This window comes from Emiliania huxleyi (assembly GCF_000372725.1).
Source record: "Emiliania huxleyi CCMP1516 unplaced genomic scaffold EMIHUscaffold_25, whole genome shotgun sequence".
Taxonomy (NCBI): domain Eukaryota; phylum Haptophyta; order Isochrysidales; family Noelaerhabdaceae; genus Emiliania; species Emiliania huxleyi.
In genome coordinates, this window is record NW_005200170.1 from 249,684 (window position 1) to 266,849 (window position 17,166).

General features: G+C 67.4%; 6 protein-coding genes across 6 annotated transcripts; 1 reads left to right on the top strand and 5 right to left on the bottom strand.

Moving 5' to 3' along the window:
* Window positions 1-703: 703 nt before the first annotated feature.
* Window positions 704-1,636, bottom strand: EMIHUDRAFT_64725 (hypothetical protein; the record flags this gene model as incomplete). The annotated part of the gene is made up of 1 exon (XM_005778101.1): window positions 704-1,636. A coding segment is annotated over one exon (933 nt), but the record flags the coding sequence as incomplete, so codon positions are not given.
* Window positions 1,637-8,551: 6,915 nt separating this feature from the next.
* On the bottom strand, window positions 8,552-11,222 carry EMIHUDRAFT_435152 (hypothetical protein). Its single transcript, XM_005778102.1, has 7 exons — window positions 10,324-11,222; window positions 10,021-10,198; window positions 9,835-9,902; window positions 9,582-9,694; window positions 9,431-9,464; window positions 9,157-9,354; window positions 8,552-9,081 (listed from the first exon to the last, which is right to left on the bottom strand). The coding sequence occupies exons 1-7, from the start codon at window positions 11,127-11,129 to the stop codon at window positions 8,784-8,786; spliced, it is 1,695 nt and encodes a 564-aa protein (XP_005778159.1). The 5' UTR covers window positions 11,130-11,222; the 3' UTR covers window positions 8,552-8,783.
* Window positions 11,223-11,584: 362 nt separating this feature from the next.
* On the bottom strand, window positions 11,585-12,166 carry EMIHUDRAFT_354038 (hypothetical protein; the record flags this gene model as incomplete). The annotated part of the gene is made up of 1 exon (XM_005778103.1): window positions 11,585-12,166. One exon carries the CDS (start codon window positions 12,164-12,166, stop codon window positions 11,585-11,587), a length of 582 nt encoding a protein of 193 aa, XP_005778160.1.
* A 1,845-nt stretch (window positions 12,167-14,011) lies between these two features.
* EMIHUDRAFT_205828 (hypothetical protein) lies at window positions 14,012-14,974 on the top strand (the record flags this gene model as incomplete). The annotated part of the gene is made up of 1 exon (XM_005778104.1): window positions 14,012-14,974. The coding sequence occupies one exon, from the start codon at window positions 14,012-14,014 to the stop codon at window positions 14,972-14,974; it is 963 nt and encodes a 320-aa protein (XP_005778161.1).
* Window positions 14,975-15,248: 274 nt separating this feature from the next.
* EMIHUDRAFT_310134 (hypothetical protein) lies at window positions 15,249-15,653 on the bottom strand (the record flags this gene model as incomplete). The annotated part of the gene is made up of 1 exon (XM_005778105.1): window positions 15,249-15,653. One exon carries the CDS (start codon window positions 15,651-15,653, stop codon window positions 15,249-15,251), a length of 405 nt encoding a protein of 134 aa, XP_005778162.1.
* A 132-nt stretch (window positions 15,654-15,785) lies between these two features.
* On the bottom strand, window positions 15,786-16,505 carry EMIHUDRAFT_64714 (hypothetical protein; the record flags this gene model as incomplete). The annotated part of the gene is made up of 1 exon (XM_005778106.1): window positions 15,786-16,505. A coding segment is annotated over one exon (720 nt), but the record flags the coding sequence as incomplete, so codon positions are not given.
* Window positions 16,506-17,166: the final 661 nt, after the last annotated feature.

Below are 17,166 nucleotides of genomic sequence, written 5' to 3' on the forward strand. Positions count from 1 at the left end.
CGGGGGTCGGCGTCGGAGGATACCAATGCTCAATGGCTAAACACGATAGATTTCCACACGTTTCAAATACGTCAGTAACACACACTCAGCACTGCACCTCCCTGTCGACTGTCCTCTCGCGCTGACCCATATCATGTGTGGCGCCGGTGCTCCAGAACTAAGCAGAGCCGCCGCGCCCCGCGCCCCGCCCGCCCCGCCCGCCACGTCCACGCCCCCCTCTCCCCCCTCGCCTACCGACCGCTGCCGTGACGCCCACGGGCTGAGCCTGGAGCGCGGGGCGCGAGGGCGGCTGGTAGACAAACGTCGTCTGCGCCGCCACCTGTGTCCCAATTGCGACGATGGGCAGCGCCGGCTGGCGGCAAGTCGGGCAGTTGCTGTCGCGCTCCAGCACGCGCGGCACACACGCCTCGCAGTACAGCGCGTGGCCACACGCAAAGCGGACCGACCGCGGCGCGTTCCAGCAGAGGTCGCACTGGCGCTCCTCGGCTGCCGCCGTCTCCCCCACCTCCCCCGCCGCTTCGACTAGCGCCTCCAGCCGCGGCAGCGCCTCCGCGAGCGGCATCCGCTTTCGCTTCCGCTCGTACGCCAGCCCGACCACGAGCCGCGCCAGCTCCTCGGCCTGCGCCGCCGACCAGCCCGCGTCGGCCGCCGCGATGCTCACCGCCGTGTCGGGCTCCTCCAGCGCATAGTCGCACGCGTTGAGCAAGCCGACGGCGCCGCGGCCGGTCAGGCTGACGAGCAGCGTGATGCCGAGCGCATAGCCGTCGGTCAGTTGCGAAGCCTGGTTGTCCTGCGTGATGATTGGGTCCATGTAGCCGGGCTTGCCAAAGATACGCTGTGTCGACAGGTGCGAGACCTGCTGGCTGCCGCCGGCCGTCGCCTCTGCCGCGCGTGCGAGGCCCACGTCGGCGAGGTAGCCGTTGCCGCGCTCGTCGAGCAGGATGTTGCCCGCCGAGACGTCGCGGTGCAGGACCATGGGAGAGCGCGTGTGCAGGTAGTGCAGAGCGCTCGCCGCGTCGCGCAACACGCGGAGCCGTGCGGCGGAGGAGAGCGGAGGAGGCGCCGTCTCGAAGCCGAGCATGCGGAGCCGCTGCAGCGCGGCTGGAGTGCGGTAGAGGCGGTCCTCGAGGCTGCCGCCGCGGCAGAGGGGGTAAACGAGGCACGCTCTCGCCGGTGCCAAACAGACGCCGAGCAGAGGAAGCAGGGACGGGTGGCACGCCGCGCTGAGCGTGCGCACCTCGCTCTGTAGCTCGGCGAGGCCTTGGGCGCCGACACCGACCAGCGCCGTCTTGACGGCGAACCCGCAAGCGACGCGCGGGAGAGACGGCAACGCATCGGCGCGGTAGACGCGCCCAAAACCTCCCTCGCCCACCTTGCGAGCCTCGGCAAAGCCGTCGGTCGCCGCGATGAGCTCGTCGAGAGGGATGGCGGTGGGCGGCGCGGCGGCGGCGGCGAGGGCGGCGACACTCGACGCCGCCTCCGCCGCCTCCGCCGCCGCTGCCGCCTCTGCCGCCTCCGCTGCCGCCGCCTCTTGAGCCTCCGCCGCCGCCACGGCTGCCACTGCCGCCTCTACAGCCGCCGCCTCCGCCGCCGCCTCCGCCGCCTCCGCCGCCTCCGCCTCCGCCTCCGCCCTCATCCTCGCCTCCTCCCTCTCCCTTGCCGCCTTCTCCCTTGCCCTCGCCTCTGCCTCCTCCCTTGCGCGCGACGCCGCCTCCGCCTCCTCCGCCGCCCGCGCCGCCGCAGCCTCTGCTACCACCCGATTCGCTTCCTCCGCCACTCGCGCCTCCTCTGCGGCCCGCGCCTCCTCCGCCTGCTCCGCCGCCCGCTCCACCGCCCGCGCTGCCGCCTCCGCCTGCCTCGCCGCCGCCTTCTCCTCCTTCTGCCGCTGCCGCTTCAGCGGCTTGGCCAGCTCGTCGCGCAGCCGCCGCGCCGCCCGCAACGCCTCCGAGCCGTTGGCGGACTGGGCGGTGTTCGCGTTGATCGCCGTTCTGAGCGCCTCGAGATCGGCATCGCCTCGCTCGCACGCCTCAACCGCCTCGCGCAGCGCCGCCTCGGCAGCATCGCGTGCCTCCGCCGCCTCTGCTGCCGCAGCCTGTTCGGCTGATTCTGCGACCGCCGACGCCCCCTCCGCCTGTGCTGCGGTCGACGAGTGCTCCTCGAGGGCGCGCACGCACTCAGCGTGGCCCTTCTCCTTGGCCCACTGAAGCGCCGTCTTGCCGTCAACAGTGCGCGCCGCGTCTGCGCCCGCCCGCAGCAAGCGCCGCACGACGGCGGGGTGGTTGAGGTGAGTGGCGAGCATCAGCGCGGTGAGGCCCTTGCTGTCCTGCACATCGACCTCCGCGCCGTGCCGCAGCAGCAAATCGACCATCCGCTCGCGGCCGTTGCCGGTGGCGTACATCAGCGCGGTGCCGCCTTTGTTGTTCTGCAAGTCGAACTTCGCCCCGCGCTGCCGCAGCAGCTCGACCACCCGCTCGTGGCCTTGGCCGGCGGCTAGCGTCAGCGCGGTGTCGCCGTCGCTGTCCTGGAGGTTGATCTCAGCGCCGCGCCGAATCAGCAGCTCGACCACCCACTCGTGGCCGTTCTCAGCGGCGAGCATTAGCGCGGCGAGGCCGTTGATGTTCTGCAGGTTGATCTCCGCGCCGTGCTGCAGCAGCAACTCGACCAACCGCTCGTGGCCTTCCTGGGCGGCGCCCATAAGCAGCGTGACTCCCTCGCTTATGGGCGCCCAACCGCTCATGCCGCCTCGCTCGTACGTCGCGTCGGCCCGCCCGCCGCCCTCAAGCCACGCCAGTACCACCGTCTCGTCGCCTCGCCCAGCCGCTGCCACGACCTCATCGGAGACTGCCACGCCACCGCTCGACGCCCGCCCCGCCGCCACCGCTGGAGATAGCGTCTTCGCGACGCTCGATCCAGCCGAGGAAGCGCCGCCGGAGGAAGCGCCGCCTGCGCCTTCGCCGCCGGCTGCCGTCGCCGTGGGCCGTCCCGCCAACACCTCCTGGACGTGCTTCTTGAAGGCCTCGACGCACGCGGCGTGGCCCTTCTCCTTGGCCACCTGCAGCGCCGTCTTGCCGCTCGCATTGCGCGCCGCGGTGTCTGCGCCCGCCTGCAGCAAGCGCCGCACGACGGCGGGTTGGTCGAAGAGGGCGGCCCACATCAGCGCGGTCCAGCCGTCGTCGTCCTGCAAGTTGACGTCAGCGCCGTGCCGCAGCAGCAGCTCGACCACCAGCTCGTGGCCGTTGACGGCGGCGCCCATCAACAGCGTGAGGCCGCTCACCTCGCCTCTCCTGTACGTCGCGTCGGCCCGCCCGCCGCCCTCAAGCCACTCCAGCACCGCCTCCTCCTCGCCACGCTCCACCGCTGCCACGACCGCATCGGAGACTGCCGCGGCACCGCTCGACGCCCGCCCCGCCGCCACCGCTGGAGATAGCGTCTTCGCGACGCTCGATCCAGCCGAGGAAGCGCCGCCGGAGGAAGCGCCGCCTGCGCCTTCGCCGCCGGCTGCCGTCGCCGCGGACCGTCCCGCCACGACCGACTCCTTGACGTGCTGCCTGAAGGCATCGACGCACTCGGCGTGGCCCTTCTCCTTGGCCAGCTGCAGCGCCGTTTTGCCGATAACCGTGCGCCGCGCCGTGTCTGCGCCCGCCCGCAGCAAGCGCCGCACGACGGCGGGGCGGTTGGAGCAGGCGGCACACATCAGCGCGGTGATGCCGTTGCTGCCCTGCAAGTTGACCTCAGCGCCGCGCCGTATCAACAAGTCCAACACCCGCTCGTGGCCTTGGCCGGCGGCGGCCATCAGCGCGGTGCCACCGACGCTACTCTGCAAGTTGATCTCCGCGCCGTGCCGCAGCAGCAGCTCGACCACCCGCTCGTGGCCCTCCTGGACGGCGGCCATCAGCGCGGTGCGGCCGAGGCTGTCCTGTAGGTTGACCTCAGCGCCGCGCCGTATCAGCAAGTCGACCACCCGCTCGTGGCCGTTGTCGGCGGCGCTCATCAGCAGCGTGATGCCGCTCACCTTGCCGTTTTCGTACGTCGCGTTGACATGAGCACCGTGCCGCATCAGCAGCTCGACCACCCGCTCGTGGCCGTTGAAGGCGGCGTTCATATGCGCGGTGACGCCGTCGCTGTCCTGCAGGTTGACATGAGCGCCGTGCCGCATCAGCAGCTCGACCACCCGCTCGTGGCCGTTGAAGGCGGCGTTCATCAGCGCGGTGACGCCGTCGCTGTCCTGCAGGTTGACATGAGCGCCGTGCCGCAGCAGCAACTTGACCACCCGCTCGTGGCCGTGGCCGGCGGCGCTCATCAGCAGCGTGATACCACTCGCCTTGCCGATCTCGTACGTCGCGTTGACCCACCCGCCGACCTCGATCCACGCCAGCACCACCGCCTCGTCGCCTCGCTCAGCCGCTGCCACGATCTCGTCGGTCGCCATGACACTCGGGGCCTGCACGGCCGCCCTCGACAGATTGTCCGGCCGCACTCGCACGCTCTCGCTGCCGCCCTCGAGCGCCACCGCGTACCGCCCGCCCTCGAAGCTCCGCGCCTCACCCAGGCGCCCGTTCAGCTCGGGGCGTGCCGAGAGCCCGCCGAGCACGACGCGCTGGCCGAGCAGCGGCGCGTCCACAGGTGCGACCATCTCGGCTGTTGAGGGCGCCGTCTTTCGTAATTTGTTTGTGTTTCTTCCGCTGCGGTACAAGGGCGCCGTCGTAGTGCTCAGTTTCTTTCGGCTCGCCATTCCTACTTTGCCAAAGTCGGCAGGGCAATGGAGGCGGTGGGGGGCGGCGTGAGGGCGGCCGCGCCCTCTTGATTTCTTTCGGCAAAGCGTCATTCCTACTTTGCCAAAGTCGCTGAGGCGGCACAACTATGGCTCCTCAACCCGCGAGCGAGCTCGCCAAATCAGCGGAGACGGCCCAGCGCGCGGCCGAGAACGCGCGCGCGGTGCTTGCCAAGGCCGCCAAGACGGCCGAGGGGGCCAGCAAGGCCAAGGAGAAGCTGGCCGCGGCGTCGGCCGCGAGCGGCGGCGGCGGCGGAGAGCCGACGTTCACGTTCAAGAACGAGAAGTGGGTCACTTGCGACGCGTGCAAGACCAAGGTGCGCTGTGTTCTGAGAGAGAGATTTTTAGCAATACCATTCCGCGAGCGGTGGATGGGTGATGGTGTCAGCGGAGCCCGAGCTGGAGCGTCTTATACACAGCTTTACCCGACCGCGATGGAAAATGGATTTTCTGTAAAATTCTTTTGTTCCACCAGCTAAAGGACCGAAAAATTGCAAAAAAAAATGCCGGGGAGGGTACCCATTCGGTCCCGCTAGCGAACCGACGCTGCTTGACCTGCCAGCGTCGGTTCGCTCTCGTCACGGTCGGGCGTGCGAGGCTCCTGTGCCTCCGGTGAAGCCGATGCTCAGCCCTCTCCCACCGTCGCGGTTCGCCCGTCACCTCGCCTCTCCGCAGGGTTCATCTCTCGCGCCGGCTGCATCTCTCCGCCGGTCGCCAGCACCCGCGCCACCGACTAGCTGCACCGCCACTCGCGACGCGCCACCCTCGCTCACAGCCTGTATACGCTACTCCCGCCGTGACTTTGCTACCACATGGATCGCATGTCACTGCAAACGCGCCCGCAGCCGCGCCGTAAAGGTCTGCCGTGCTGGCTGACGATCTCACTCTCCCGCTCCTATTGCATCTGCCTCCCGCCTCCCAGCTCACATTTCACACCGCAGTAGGTGCTCCGGTCGACGCTGCCGCCGTTGTCATCACTGCGATTTCGTCGTCTGTCTGGCTGCCTTCGTTTGGATGGCCCGTTTCGGGTGGTTGCTCGCTCGGCCCTGGCTCTGTTGTGCGGTTGGGCATCTCTTCGTCCCTGCTCCTCCCTCCATCTTCGGGGTGTCTGTATCCGTCCCCGCCGCTGCCTCCTTGTAGGAGTTCGAAACGGAGTCGGTCCAGGAAGCGTCGTGCGGCTATTCGGTTCCGTTGGCTCTTCCTGGGCGCCCGTTGGCTGCCCTGGCTGCTCTGGCTCCCCTCGCTCTCGCCCCCCTGGACTCTGCTGGCTGTACTGACTCTGGCTCCCCCCGCCCTCCGCCTCTTCCTCCGTTGCCGCGTCGGGGAGCTCGAAGAACGCATCGTCGATGAATACCATCTCGTCGTCCGCCGAGGCGCTCTCGTCTCTCTCGTCGCCCCCCTCGTCGTCGCACGTCTCGCTCTCCGGCGGCTCGCTCTCCATCGGGTTCGTCGTCCCGCCTTGCCTCTCGCGCCCGTGCCGAAACCGCAGTAGGCTGAGGTGCCCGATCTGGTATGCCTTTGTGCCTTTGAGGGCTCGCGGGCCTCTCGGCACCCCCTTGTCTGCCCTCGGCTTGCGTGGCTTTGGGGCGTCTCCTCGTTGCTGCCCCTCTCTACGCCGCTCGTCTCGTACGCCGATGATGCCAATGCATAGGCAGGACACCCGGGTGCATATACAGGGCCGGTACGTATACACAGCAGTACGGCCCACGTCTCACTTAAATCGGCCAGCCACCACTCGCACTCCGCTTGTGGCTCGGCCGATTTTGCCCGAGTGGCCAATTTGAGCGAGCGAATCAATCTTTGCGGAGGCCGGCTCCGACGAGGCGTGGGTGTAGGAGAGTGATGCCTTCTAGACCAAGCGGTGCACATCGCCGCTGCGGCCTCCGTAAAGGAGGTGGAGCGCTGATCATATCCTCATGCGGGCACCTCAAGGCGATGTTAGGTCGCGCCGAGCCGAAATCCACGCCTCGCAGCACGACTCTCACTTGAAGCGGCCGCGCTCGCGCTCGAGCCGAGAGAAGTGGACCTGCACCCGGGTACCGAGCATGGGATTTTAGAAACCGAAAAGGGAACAGCCGATGCGATCTTTTTCTCTTTTTTTGCTCAAGGACGGACGATATCCTCCGTCCCTGAGGCAGCGGACTCTCGCTCGTGCCCTTTTTTAAGGGCCCGGGGGGGGGGAGGGTGGTTGAAGAAGGGGAGAGAGCGCGCGAGTCCTCGGTTGGGCTCAAGCAGGTTTTCCGGAAAACAAAAAGGAAAACGTCCCCAGCACTTTGGTCTTTGCGTTTCCGGAAATTTCCAGGGAAAACAGAGGGTGTTTGGTGCTCCATTCTGGAACTCGCGAGTTTCCCTGAGCCTGAGTACTGAGAGCTGGTCTGCAAAATCTGAGGCAAAATTGAGGAAATCGACAAAATACCCAGCCCCAGGCGGTCGCAGGGTAATTTCCAGGTATACACGGGTTCTCCGCGAAATTCCGGGCATTTTGCCGATTTGGCCTAAAATTGGGCTGATTTTGGGCCCAAACCAGCCTCAGACTCTCGGCTCAATCAAAGCCAAAAAAATTGTCGATTTCCACGCAGTTTTCCCGGGAAAATAGAGAGGAAAAGAGAGGGTGCTGTAGAGAAAAAAGGAAAGGAAAAACAGACGGGGTGCGAAAGGCCTGCTTGAGCCCAAGTCCTCGACCACCGACCGTGAGAAGTCGAGAGAGACGAGAGGGAGCGAGAGACGAGAGAGAGCGAGAAGAGAAGAGAAGAGGAGAGAGCGAGACGAGAGAGAGGGAGACGAGAGGGAGACGAGAGACGACGACGAGGAAAAAAGACGAGAAGAGAGAGACAGACAGACACACACACACACACACACACACACACACACACACACAGAGAGAGAGAGAGAGAGAGAGACGAGAGAGAGAGAGAGAGACGAGAGAGAGAGAGAGACGAGAGAGAGAGAGAGAGAGGCGAGAGAGAGAGAGAGAGACGAGAGAGAGAGGCGAGAGAGAGAGGGAGAGAGGGAGAGAGACGAGAGAGGGAGGGAGAGAGAGAGAGAGAGAGAGACGACAGAGAGAGACGAACGAGAAAAAAGAAAAAGGACAGGGGTGAGGAGTGAGAAATTTAGGTAGCAAAATAGTGTAAGAGGTCGTTAGGCAGTTGCGCCACGGCCTTCTTTAGTAAAAGGCGAAAGAAGGGCACGTATGACGTAACCGCGATAGCGTCTTCACAGTGAATTCGGGCACTCTTGAAGCGGCTCGGAACCAGGCTGCTTGTGGCGGGGCCCCCGTCGAAGGGCACGCGCCGAGGTGTTGCCTCGCGCGACCAAGCAGAAAGAGGGAGAGGGCTGAGGAGTGATAAAAGAGGGCGGCACGCGGCAGGGGGCCGGGCTCGCAAATGTACAAATGGCGGCGCGGCGCGCGGCGACGGAGCAGCCACAGCTCCGCGGCAGCCGCCTCGCTCTCGCCCTCGACGCGCTGAGCGATACAGATATCGCCTGTGGCGCACTCGACAGGTAAAAAGGAACAGCAGCTTGCCGATTCTCGCCATCGGTCGCAAACAAGACAAAGCGCGATCGCGTGAGACAACCTAGGCACAGAGCCCGTGTCCGCCATGATGTACAAGCGCAGACACCACAGACAGGACAAGGGCCTACCAGAAAAGTGCTACTCTGTGCACTTCCCGCTTGACGACTATTGTGGCTCGTTTGTGTTCAGTGAAGAGGGCTGTCGAAAGTGCGCCCGTAAGAGGGCACCGTATCTGTCGGCTGTGCGCCCGCACTTCTCTCTCCCACTGTGCGGTACATGATGTGTACAAGTCGAGCTACACGCGCGCAAAAAGAGTAGACAGAAAACACACTCTCAGCACTCAAAGACAACAGACTCTCGCTACTCGACTAACACAACAACGGGATCGTACCTCTGAGCGCGCGCGCACACACGCAACCTCCACGCGCAGACCAGCCTGGGGCCAGCCCCCTCGTGCAGCCGCAGCAGAGAACACGGTGCTCAAACCCACACTCCATCTCAAAACAGCGGAGTGCAAGCGAGCATGACGACTCCCGGCGTCGCCAGGCAGGCGATGAGCGGCAGGTGCTCCTCGACCGCCGCGAGCGGGCCGCTCTGGGCCGCGGGCTCGCGCAGAGCCCACGCCGGCGTCCGCTCCGGCGAGGAGAGCTCAAAGACGCGCGCGATGCAGGAGCGCCAGGCGGCGGACACGTCCTTGCGCGTGTTGAGCCGGACGCCGTGCGCCTCGCAGATGGCCCGGTACTCGGGGTAGAGAGCGGAGAAGTGGCAGCCGCACACCGAGGGCATCACGTGGTGCCTACGGATAGGCTCCGAGAGTCGGGAAAAGGGGGCCCGGGCACCACCCGCACGCCGACAGCCTCGCGAGGGGCGCATCGACTGCAGCGAGAGCGAGGCCGTCAGCTTCGGCACCAGCTCGCTGCCGACCGAGTAGTCGAGCGCCGACTCGATTTGCCACCGAAAGTAGTCGTCCTGCTCGTCGCCACTCGGCGGCCGCTGGCAGTCCTCCTGCACGTGCGACACCTGCGTCATCACCGTCCAGATGGCGCCCGTCACCGCCCAGGGGTAGTACCTACGGCGGGCACGTGTCACGTGGCGTGGGACGCGTCCCTCGGCCGCGCTCTCCCACACCAAGGGGGCGGCTGCGCCAATCGAAAAAGGCCTCGAGGGCGTTGATCTCGCCTAGCGAGTCGCCACACCGCCCAAGGTCCCTGCACTACCGGCCACCACTACACCACCGGCAGGGGAGGACCCGCTCCCTCTACCCGCCTCTCTACCCGAGGGTGTGCGTGATCGCGCCGGCGAGCATCCGCAGCCACGGCCAGAGCAGCACGAAGCCCACCGGCAGCAGCGAGAGCGCCAGCTCCGCGTCGCTCACCGCGTCGGGCTTTGGCGTGACGAGGTTGCGGTACCTAGCAGTGCGCACGGCGTCTCGTGCGTCGAGCTTCTGCGAACACTACGGTGGTCGGCGGCTTGGTCTGGGTGCAGCCCATCGCGCGTCGTCTGGCTCGAATGCAGGGCATCGAATACTCCCGCGTTAAGGCTGCGGCGCCAGCGTCCCGTCGACTTTTGCTGCAGCACGCGCACCGGCCACAGCACCGACATGCCCATCGTCGAGAACTGTCGGGGAGGCGAGGGGAGGTCGCGGAGGGAGTGCACAGCAAATGGAGGGGGCGTAGAGAAGGAGAACGGGGCAAGAGGAGACTGAGTCTTGGGCAGTGCATCTAGGCGGGCCCGCGTAGCCCTTGAAGATGAAGTTTGCGCCGCCGTACCCCTCGTCCACCTCGCAGCCCGGGTGGAGCCGCGCCGGGCGGAGGTGGTGCAGGTCGACGTCGAGCGCGTCGTCGTTCGTGTACTGGTGGTGCGAGAGGAGGTGCTGCGGCCACCAGATGTACGGGTTGTACACAAAGGGCAGCCTAGCGCCAGCCGCGCGCCGTGTCGAGGGCGTGCTGTGTGCGTGGTGCGTGTGTGTGTGTGCGCGTGTTGTGTGCGTGCTGTGTGCGTGGTGCGTGTGCGTGCGTGAGAGGTTGTCTTGCGGCACCCGCAAAAGGCGGCCGCCTTGTTGACCCACGGCGCCGTGCTCAGCGTCGAGTGGGACGCCTCGTGCACGGTGGGCGAGAAGAGCAGCCACTGCGCAAACGGGAGCGCCAGCGTCGCGGGCAGCGACCCCGCCACCCACCCGGCAAGGCAGCCCGCCCAGACGGCAAAGGCGGCCGCGATCCGCGCCCAGTGCTCGGGCGTCGCCTTGTACTCTGCCGAGGAGCGAAAGTGGCGGCGGAGCAGCGCCTCGAGGTCGCGCTTGAGCGGCGTCTCGCCCACAGCGCCCACGGCGCCCTCCTGCCGCTGCTGCCACGCCAGCCCAGAGGCGGGAGCGACCGGCACCGGCTCCGGCGTCGCATCCGCGGGCGGAGACAGGAGCTCCACCACTCGCTCGCCCGCGCCCATGAACCTGTCCATGCCGGTCGGCCGCTGGGACGCCATCGGCACCCGCTCGATGGGCGGCAGCACCGGCTCGCGGGCCGCGCGGAGGGTGAGGTCCGCCTCGGGCAGGCGGGCGAGGATGTCCGAGGCCTTGCGCGAGGAGAAGAGGTGGATCGTGTGAAAGGCGTTTGTCACATCGAAGCCGTCGGCCCACTCCAGCACGTAGCGGCCTCCCGGGTGCCGGTCCGCCCACTCGGTGGCGTCGTACCACTTGCCGGAGATCTTGAGGTGCACCGTCTTGGCGGCGGTGGCGGCGGAGGACGACTCGGCGGCGGCGGTGGCGGTTGGCTTTGCCGGAGCAGAGCTCGGCAGCGGCGTGGTGAGGAGGCTCGTGGAGGAGGAGGAGGCGAGCGCGGCGGCGATCATCGTAACGTCAAATCCTTGCGGGCGACGGCAGAAGCAGGCAGGCAGGATGTGGCACCGGGACAAAGGTGCAGGGCAGCGATGCGCCGATGAGAGACCGTGGATTGCGCGCCAAAAGAATTCAATTGTGCGCTCCGGTCCCCAAGAGGGAGGGATGGGAGGCGTGCCGTCCTCCCATCCCTCCCTTGGGTTGTACGTTTTCTTTCTTTCTTTCTTTTCCCCAAGAGATTTGGGGTTGCTCGGCTTGGTTTTGCATGGGTATCATTACGAAAGAAAAAGGACACATCTCGACATGAGTCAGCCAGTGGCAGTGCTGGCCGCGCGTGGAGGAGACTTGGAGAGCGCTCTGCCGCTAGTGTGGGCTGCCTCCGGCGCAATCAATGGAGTCAGAATGGAGCACACTCACACCGAAGCCAGATTGTGCACTCGCGATACTGTACAATGCCGCGCGCTCCGCACTACGAGCGCGAGTGGCTGCGGAGCGCCCCCTTGAGCTCCGCCACCTGGTCGAGCGCGTCGCCGAGCAGCCCCTTGGCCACGCCGAGGTCGCGAAGCTGCTCCACGCCGCCGCTCGCCCGCACCTCGGCGGCGTGGTCGGCCACGAAGCGGCGGCACTGCGCGAGGAGCCGCCCGTCGCCAGTTGTTTGCGCCGCCTCGAGCAGCGGCACGGCGCTCGCCGGCCCGACGCTCTCCTGCAGCGCCTGCGCGCAGAGCAGCTCGAGGCGCGGCACCTGGTACTTTTGCGCCAGCTGCCGCAGCACGAGCGCGCGCCGCGCCTGCTCGCCCTCCCCCTCGCCGAGGTCGAGCTGGTCGGTGAGGAGGTAGCGGACGAGGGCGGTGAAGCTGGCGAGGTCCGTTTCGAGCACCGTGACCTCGGCGGCGTCGCGCTCCTTCATGCCGATGCCAAACATGGTCCGAAAGAACACGGACCGCACGCAGAGGGCGCACTTGCTCACGTGCTCGACGCGCTCCTCGTTGTCGCCGACCAGGAAGGTGACCATACCCTGGGGCAGAGTAGCGTCGCCCCACATCTTGCCCATGTCGGCGGAGAAGGTGGAGGGCGGAACCACGAGCGGCGCGAAGGAGGGAGGCGGAGGAGGCGCCGCCACGCAGACCTGGCGGAGAGCCGAGCCCTCCATGCGGGCCAAAAGCGTTGTGCTGTCGGCGCTGATGGCGAGGGCCACTGGGTATTCGAACTGCGCCGCGCCGCCCACGCCATCAGCGCTGCCCCTGGCGCCGCTACCCGCGAGCGTAGTCACCGCGCCCGTCGCCACCCACACCCGCCGGATCTTGTGGTTGCCGTTGTCCGCCACAAACAGCGCGCTCCCGTCTGGACTGATCGTGACGCCGTGTGGGAAGCGGAACTGCGCCGCGCCGCCCACGCCATCAGCGCTGCCCTCTTCGCCGCTACCCGCGAGCGTAGTCACCGCGCCAGTCGCCACCTCCACCCGACGGATCTTGTGGCTAAAGAAGTCCGCCACAAACAGCGCGCTCCCGTCCAGGCTGAGGGCGAGGCCGGCTGGGCCGTTGAAATGCGCCACGCCGCCCACGCCATCTTCATCGCCTTCCTCGCCGCTACCCGCGAGCGTAGTCACCGCGCCTGTCGCCACCTCCACCCGACGGATCTTGTTGTTGTCGCAGTCCGCCACAAACAGCGCGCTGCCATCCGGGCTGACAGTGACGCCCCATGGGCAGTGGAACTCTGCCGCGCCGCCCACGCCATCCGCGTCGCCTCCTTCGCCGCTACCCGCAGTCGCCGTCACAGTACCCGTCGCCACCTCCACCCGACGGATCTTGTTGTTGCCGGCATCCGCCACAAACAGCGCGCTCCCGTCCGGGCTGAGGGCGACGCCGGAGAACCCGCCGCCTTCGCAGGTCGCCACGGTGCGCACGCGCTCGGCCGCCGAGACGTGCAGCACCGAGACCAAAGTCGCGACGTACCAGGCGCCCGCGTGATCGCTTGCGACGCCGCGCAGGTTGAGGGACGCCAGAGGTCCGTCCTCGCCCTCGAGCGCGAGCGTAGTGACCTGGCCGACGGCGCGCGCGCCAAAGATGGGCGCCTCGAAGCCGGCAGCGACCGCCACGGGCTCGCCCTCCTCGCCGCCGGTGCGGGCGCGCTTGCGGGAGGCCTCCATGCGGCCGCGTTTTCTTCTTTTTGAGAGCGCCTTCGTTGTTAATAGTTCTTCTTATGTTCTTCTTTTGTCCTGGCAGGCGGCGCAACGCCCAAACCGCGAATATTCGGCGTGGTTCCGTTCGTGAACAGCCTCATCAGTCCGGTTGTGAAGAACAAAATCAGAAAGAAGTCTCCCTGTCCGCAGTCACCCACTCACCCTCGGCTCTTCCAGTAAAGAGCCACACAGAGACGGGTCAGCTCAATTGGAGAGATGAAAACACGAGCCGCTTTCCTCCCACTGTGAATTTGTGTGAGCTCTGTGTCTTGAACAAATGGGGACCCGGCCGCCCCAGAGGAGGAGGATGGCGAGTACGACCCCGAGGAACGCTTGCCAAATCCTATCCGCGCTGTCCGCAGTCACCCACTCACCATCGATGTCTGTATAAAGAGCCAGAAAACGGGAATGTACGTACTTTTAGCTTACTGGGAGAAAAGAGAGAGGGGGTTGTGTTCTCTAGGCCCCTAAGGGCGAATGTACGTAAGAGCTACATACACTGAAAAGACGTCAGCTCACTCGCGCCGATTGGAGAGAAAGAATTCTACTTAACACGCAAGCCTCTCGCACAGCACGCTGGCACAACAAGGGCGCGGACTGGCGCAGACTAGCACACACACCGGCACACCACCGGAGCCGCCTACAGGAGAAAGAGAGAAACCTGAGCGCTGTGAACGATGTATAACAAGGCTGTGAACGGCGCCCAGCACGGCATCCATGACTCTGCTCGAGGTCGCCATCGCGAGCTCTCTCGCCTACCTCGACGACGGCTCGCTCGCCTCGCGGACGAAGTTTCTCGCCTTCATCAAGGACGAGTCGCAGAAGCGCTGCGTCCAGTTTCCTCGGCCGCCGAAAACGGGCCACGCCCTCACGACGCAGGTCGCCATTGACCACTGCTCGTCCCCCGTGCTCGCTCACCTAGAGGTGCACTACTCGCGGTTGCCGCGCAAGGGCCGGCGCCGCACAAACAGTCCGCACCTGCACGACGACGAGGAGGTCATCGTAGTCCTGAACGGGAGCGCAACGTTCTACACCAACGGCTCGGCGAGCCTCCACGCGAATGGCGGCACATCCACCTCCATCTCGGCGGAGGGGCGGACCGAGACGACGCTCTCTCGGCGCGGCAGCTTCGTGTACTTCCCCTTCCGATCGGCACACACGATGGCTGTGGCTCCCGCCGGATCTCGCGGGCCGAGGCGGCGCCTCAAGCAAGGCGGCGCCGGCCGAGAATCCGCCGCCGGGCCTCACGTCGACTACCTCTGCATCCGCTACACCACCCGGCGCACCGAGGGGCAGATGCGCGCGCACAGCGCGAGCGCGCCGGCCGGGCTGTCGCCCGCCAGGGCGTGGCCGACGTTCGTGTCCGGTGGCGCGGGCGTGGCGGGCGGCTTGCTGCACAGCAAGCAGCTGCTCCTGCGGCGGCCGCACATCCACCGCACGACCCTCGCGGCCGGCGCCTCGAGGCCCGTGCACCGCGACGGCGACCACGACGTCCTGCTGCTCGTGCTCGAGGGGGCGGTCGAGGTGGTGCACCCCGGGGGGGCGACGACCGTCGCGCGCGGCGGCCTCGCGTTCCTGCCCGCAAACACGTCGCACGGCGTGCGAAACGGAGGGGCGGCGACGTCGCAGCACCTCGCCATCGAGTTTCTGGACGAGGTGGCGCGGGGGTCGGCGTCGTAGTATATAAGAGGCCAAATGCTATGTAGACGATGAGAGGTCTCCAGACGTGCGACGTGGTGAGCTCCGTAAAGCCGTAGAGCCGTACGCGGCCACGGTACAAGAGTCAAGTCTCAAGACAATTCTGACGTACGGAACGAGCCGTGCTTGCGCCCAACATGCAACGATAGATTTCCACACGTTTCAAATACGTCAGTACACACACTCAGCACTGCACCTCCCTGTCGACTGTCCTCTCGCGCTGACCCATATCATGTGTGGCGCCGGTGCTCCAGAACTAAGCAGAGCCGCCGCGCCCCGCGCCCCGCCCGCCCCGCCCGCCACGTCCACGCCCCCCTCTCCCCCCTCGCCTACCGACCGCTGCCGTGACGCCCACGGGCTGAGCCTGGGGCGCGGGGCGCGAGGGCGGCTGGTAGACAAACGTCGTCTGCGCCGCCACCTGTGTCCCAATTGCGACGATGGGCAGCGCCGGCTGGCGGCAAGTCGGGCAGTTGGTGTCGCGCTCCAGCACGCGCGGCACACACGTCTCGCAGTACAGCGCGTGGCCGCACGCAAAGCGGACCGAGCGCGGCGCGTTCCAGCAGAGGTCGCACTGGCGCTCCTCGGCTGCCGCCGTCTCCTCCACCTCCCCCGCCGCTTCGACCAGCGCCTCCAGCCGCGGCAGCGCCTCTGCGAGCGGCATCCGCTTTCGCTTCCGCTCGTACGCCAGCCCGACCACGAGCCGCGCCAGCTCCTCAGCCTGCGCCGCCGACCAGCCCGCGTCGGCCGCCGCAATGCTCTCCGCCGTGTCGGGCTCCTCCAGCGCATAGTCGCACGCGTTGAGCAAGCCGACGGCGCCGCGGCCGGTCAGGCTGACGAGCAGCGTGATGCCGAGCGCATAGCCGTCGGTCAGTTGCGAAGCCTGGTTGTCCTGCGTGATGATTGGGTCCATGTAGCCGGGCTTGCCAAAGATACGCTGTGTCGACAAGTGCGAGACCTGTCCATTGCCGCCGGCCGTCGCCTCTGCCGCGCGCGCGAGGCCCACGTCGGCGAGGTAGCCGTTGCCGCGCTCGTCGAGCAGGATGTTGCCCGCCGAGACGTCGCGGTGCAGGATCATGGGAGAGAGCGTGTGCAGGTAATGCAGCGCGCTCGCGGCGTCGCGCAGCACGCGGAGCCGTGCGGCGGAGGAGAGCGGAGGAGGCGCTGTCTCGAAGCCGAGCATGCGGAGCCGCTGCAGCGCGGCTGGAGCGCGGTAGAGGCGATCTTCGAGGCTGCCGTCGCGGCAGAGGGGGTAGACGAGGCACGCGCGCTCGGGCGCCAAGCACACGCCGAGCAGAGGGAGCAGGGACGGGTGGGCTGCCGCGCTGAGCGTGCGCACCTCGCTCTGCAGCTCGGCGAGGCCTTGGGCGCCGACACCGACCAGCGCCGTCTTGACGGCGAACCCGCAAGCGACGCGCGGGAGCGACGGCAGCGCGTCGCAGCGGTAGACGCGCCCGAAGCCGCCCTCGCCCACCTTGCGCGCCTCGGAAAAGCCGTCGGTCGCCGTAATGAGCTCGTCGAGAGGGACGGCGGCGGGCGGCGCGGCGGCGGCGGCGAGAGCGGCGACACTCGCCGCCACCTCCGCCGCCTCCGCCGCCGCCGACGCCGCCTCCGCTGCCACCGCCGCCGCCTCCGCTGCCGCCGCCTCTTGAGCCTCCGCCGCCGCCACTGCCGCCACTGCCGCCTCTACAGCCGCCGCCTCCGCCGCCGCCGCAACCTCCGCCGCAACCTCCGCTGCCGCCCTCTCCCTCGCTTCTTCCCTCTCCCTTGCCGCCTCCTCCCTTGCCCTCACCTCTGCCCCCTCCCTTGCCCGCGACGCCGCCTCCGCCTCCTCCGCCGCCCCCCGCGACGCCGCCTCCGCCTCCTCCGCCGCCCGCGCCGCCGCAGCCTCTGCTACCACCCGATCCGCTTCCTCCGCCACTCGCGCCTCCTCTGCGGCCCGTGCCTCCTCCGCCTGCTCCGCCGCCCGCTCCGCCGCCCGCGCTGCCGCCGCCGCCGCCTTCTCCTCCTTCTGCCGCTGCCGCTTCAGCGCCCTGGCCTCGCGGGCCTTTCGCTCCGCCAGCTCGTCGCGCAGCTGCCGCGCCGCCCGCAACGCCTCCGAGCCGTCGGCGGCCTGGACATTCTTGTTGATCGCCGCCCTGAGCGCTTCGAGATCGGCGTCGCCTCTGCCGCACGCC

Excerpts from the sequence above, each read along its gene's own strand:
- EMIHUDRAFT_435152 (XM_005778102.1), bottom strand. The coding sequence starts at position 11,129 with ATGATCGCCGCCGCGCTCGCCTCCTCCTCCTCCACGAGCCTCCTCACC. Across the intron at positions 9,695-9,834 it reads CAAAAGTCGACGGGACGCTG|GTACCGCAACCTCGTCACGC; the intron begins GCGCCGCAGCCT and ends GCGCACTGCTAG. Across the intron at positions 9,465-9,581 it reads GTGGCTGCGGATGCTCGCCG|GCGAGATCAACGCCCTCGAG; the intron begins GCGCGATCACGC and ends GCGACTCGCTAG.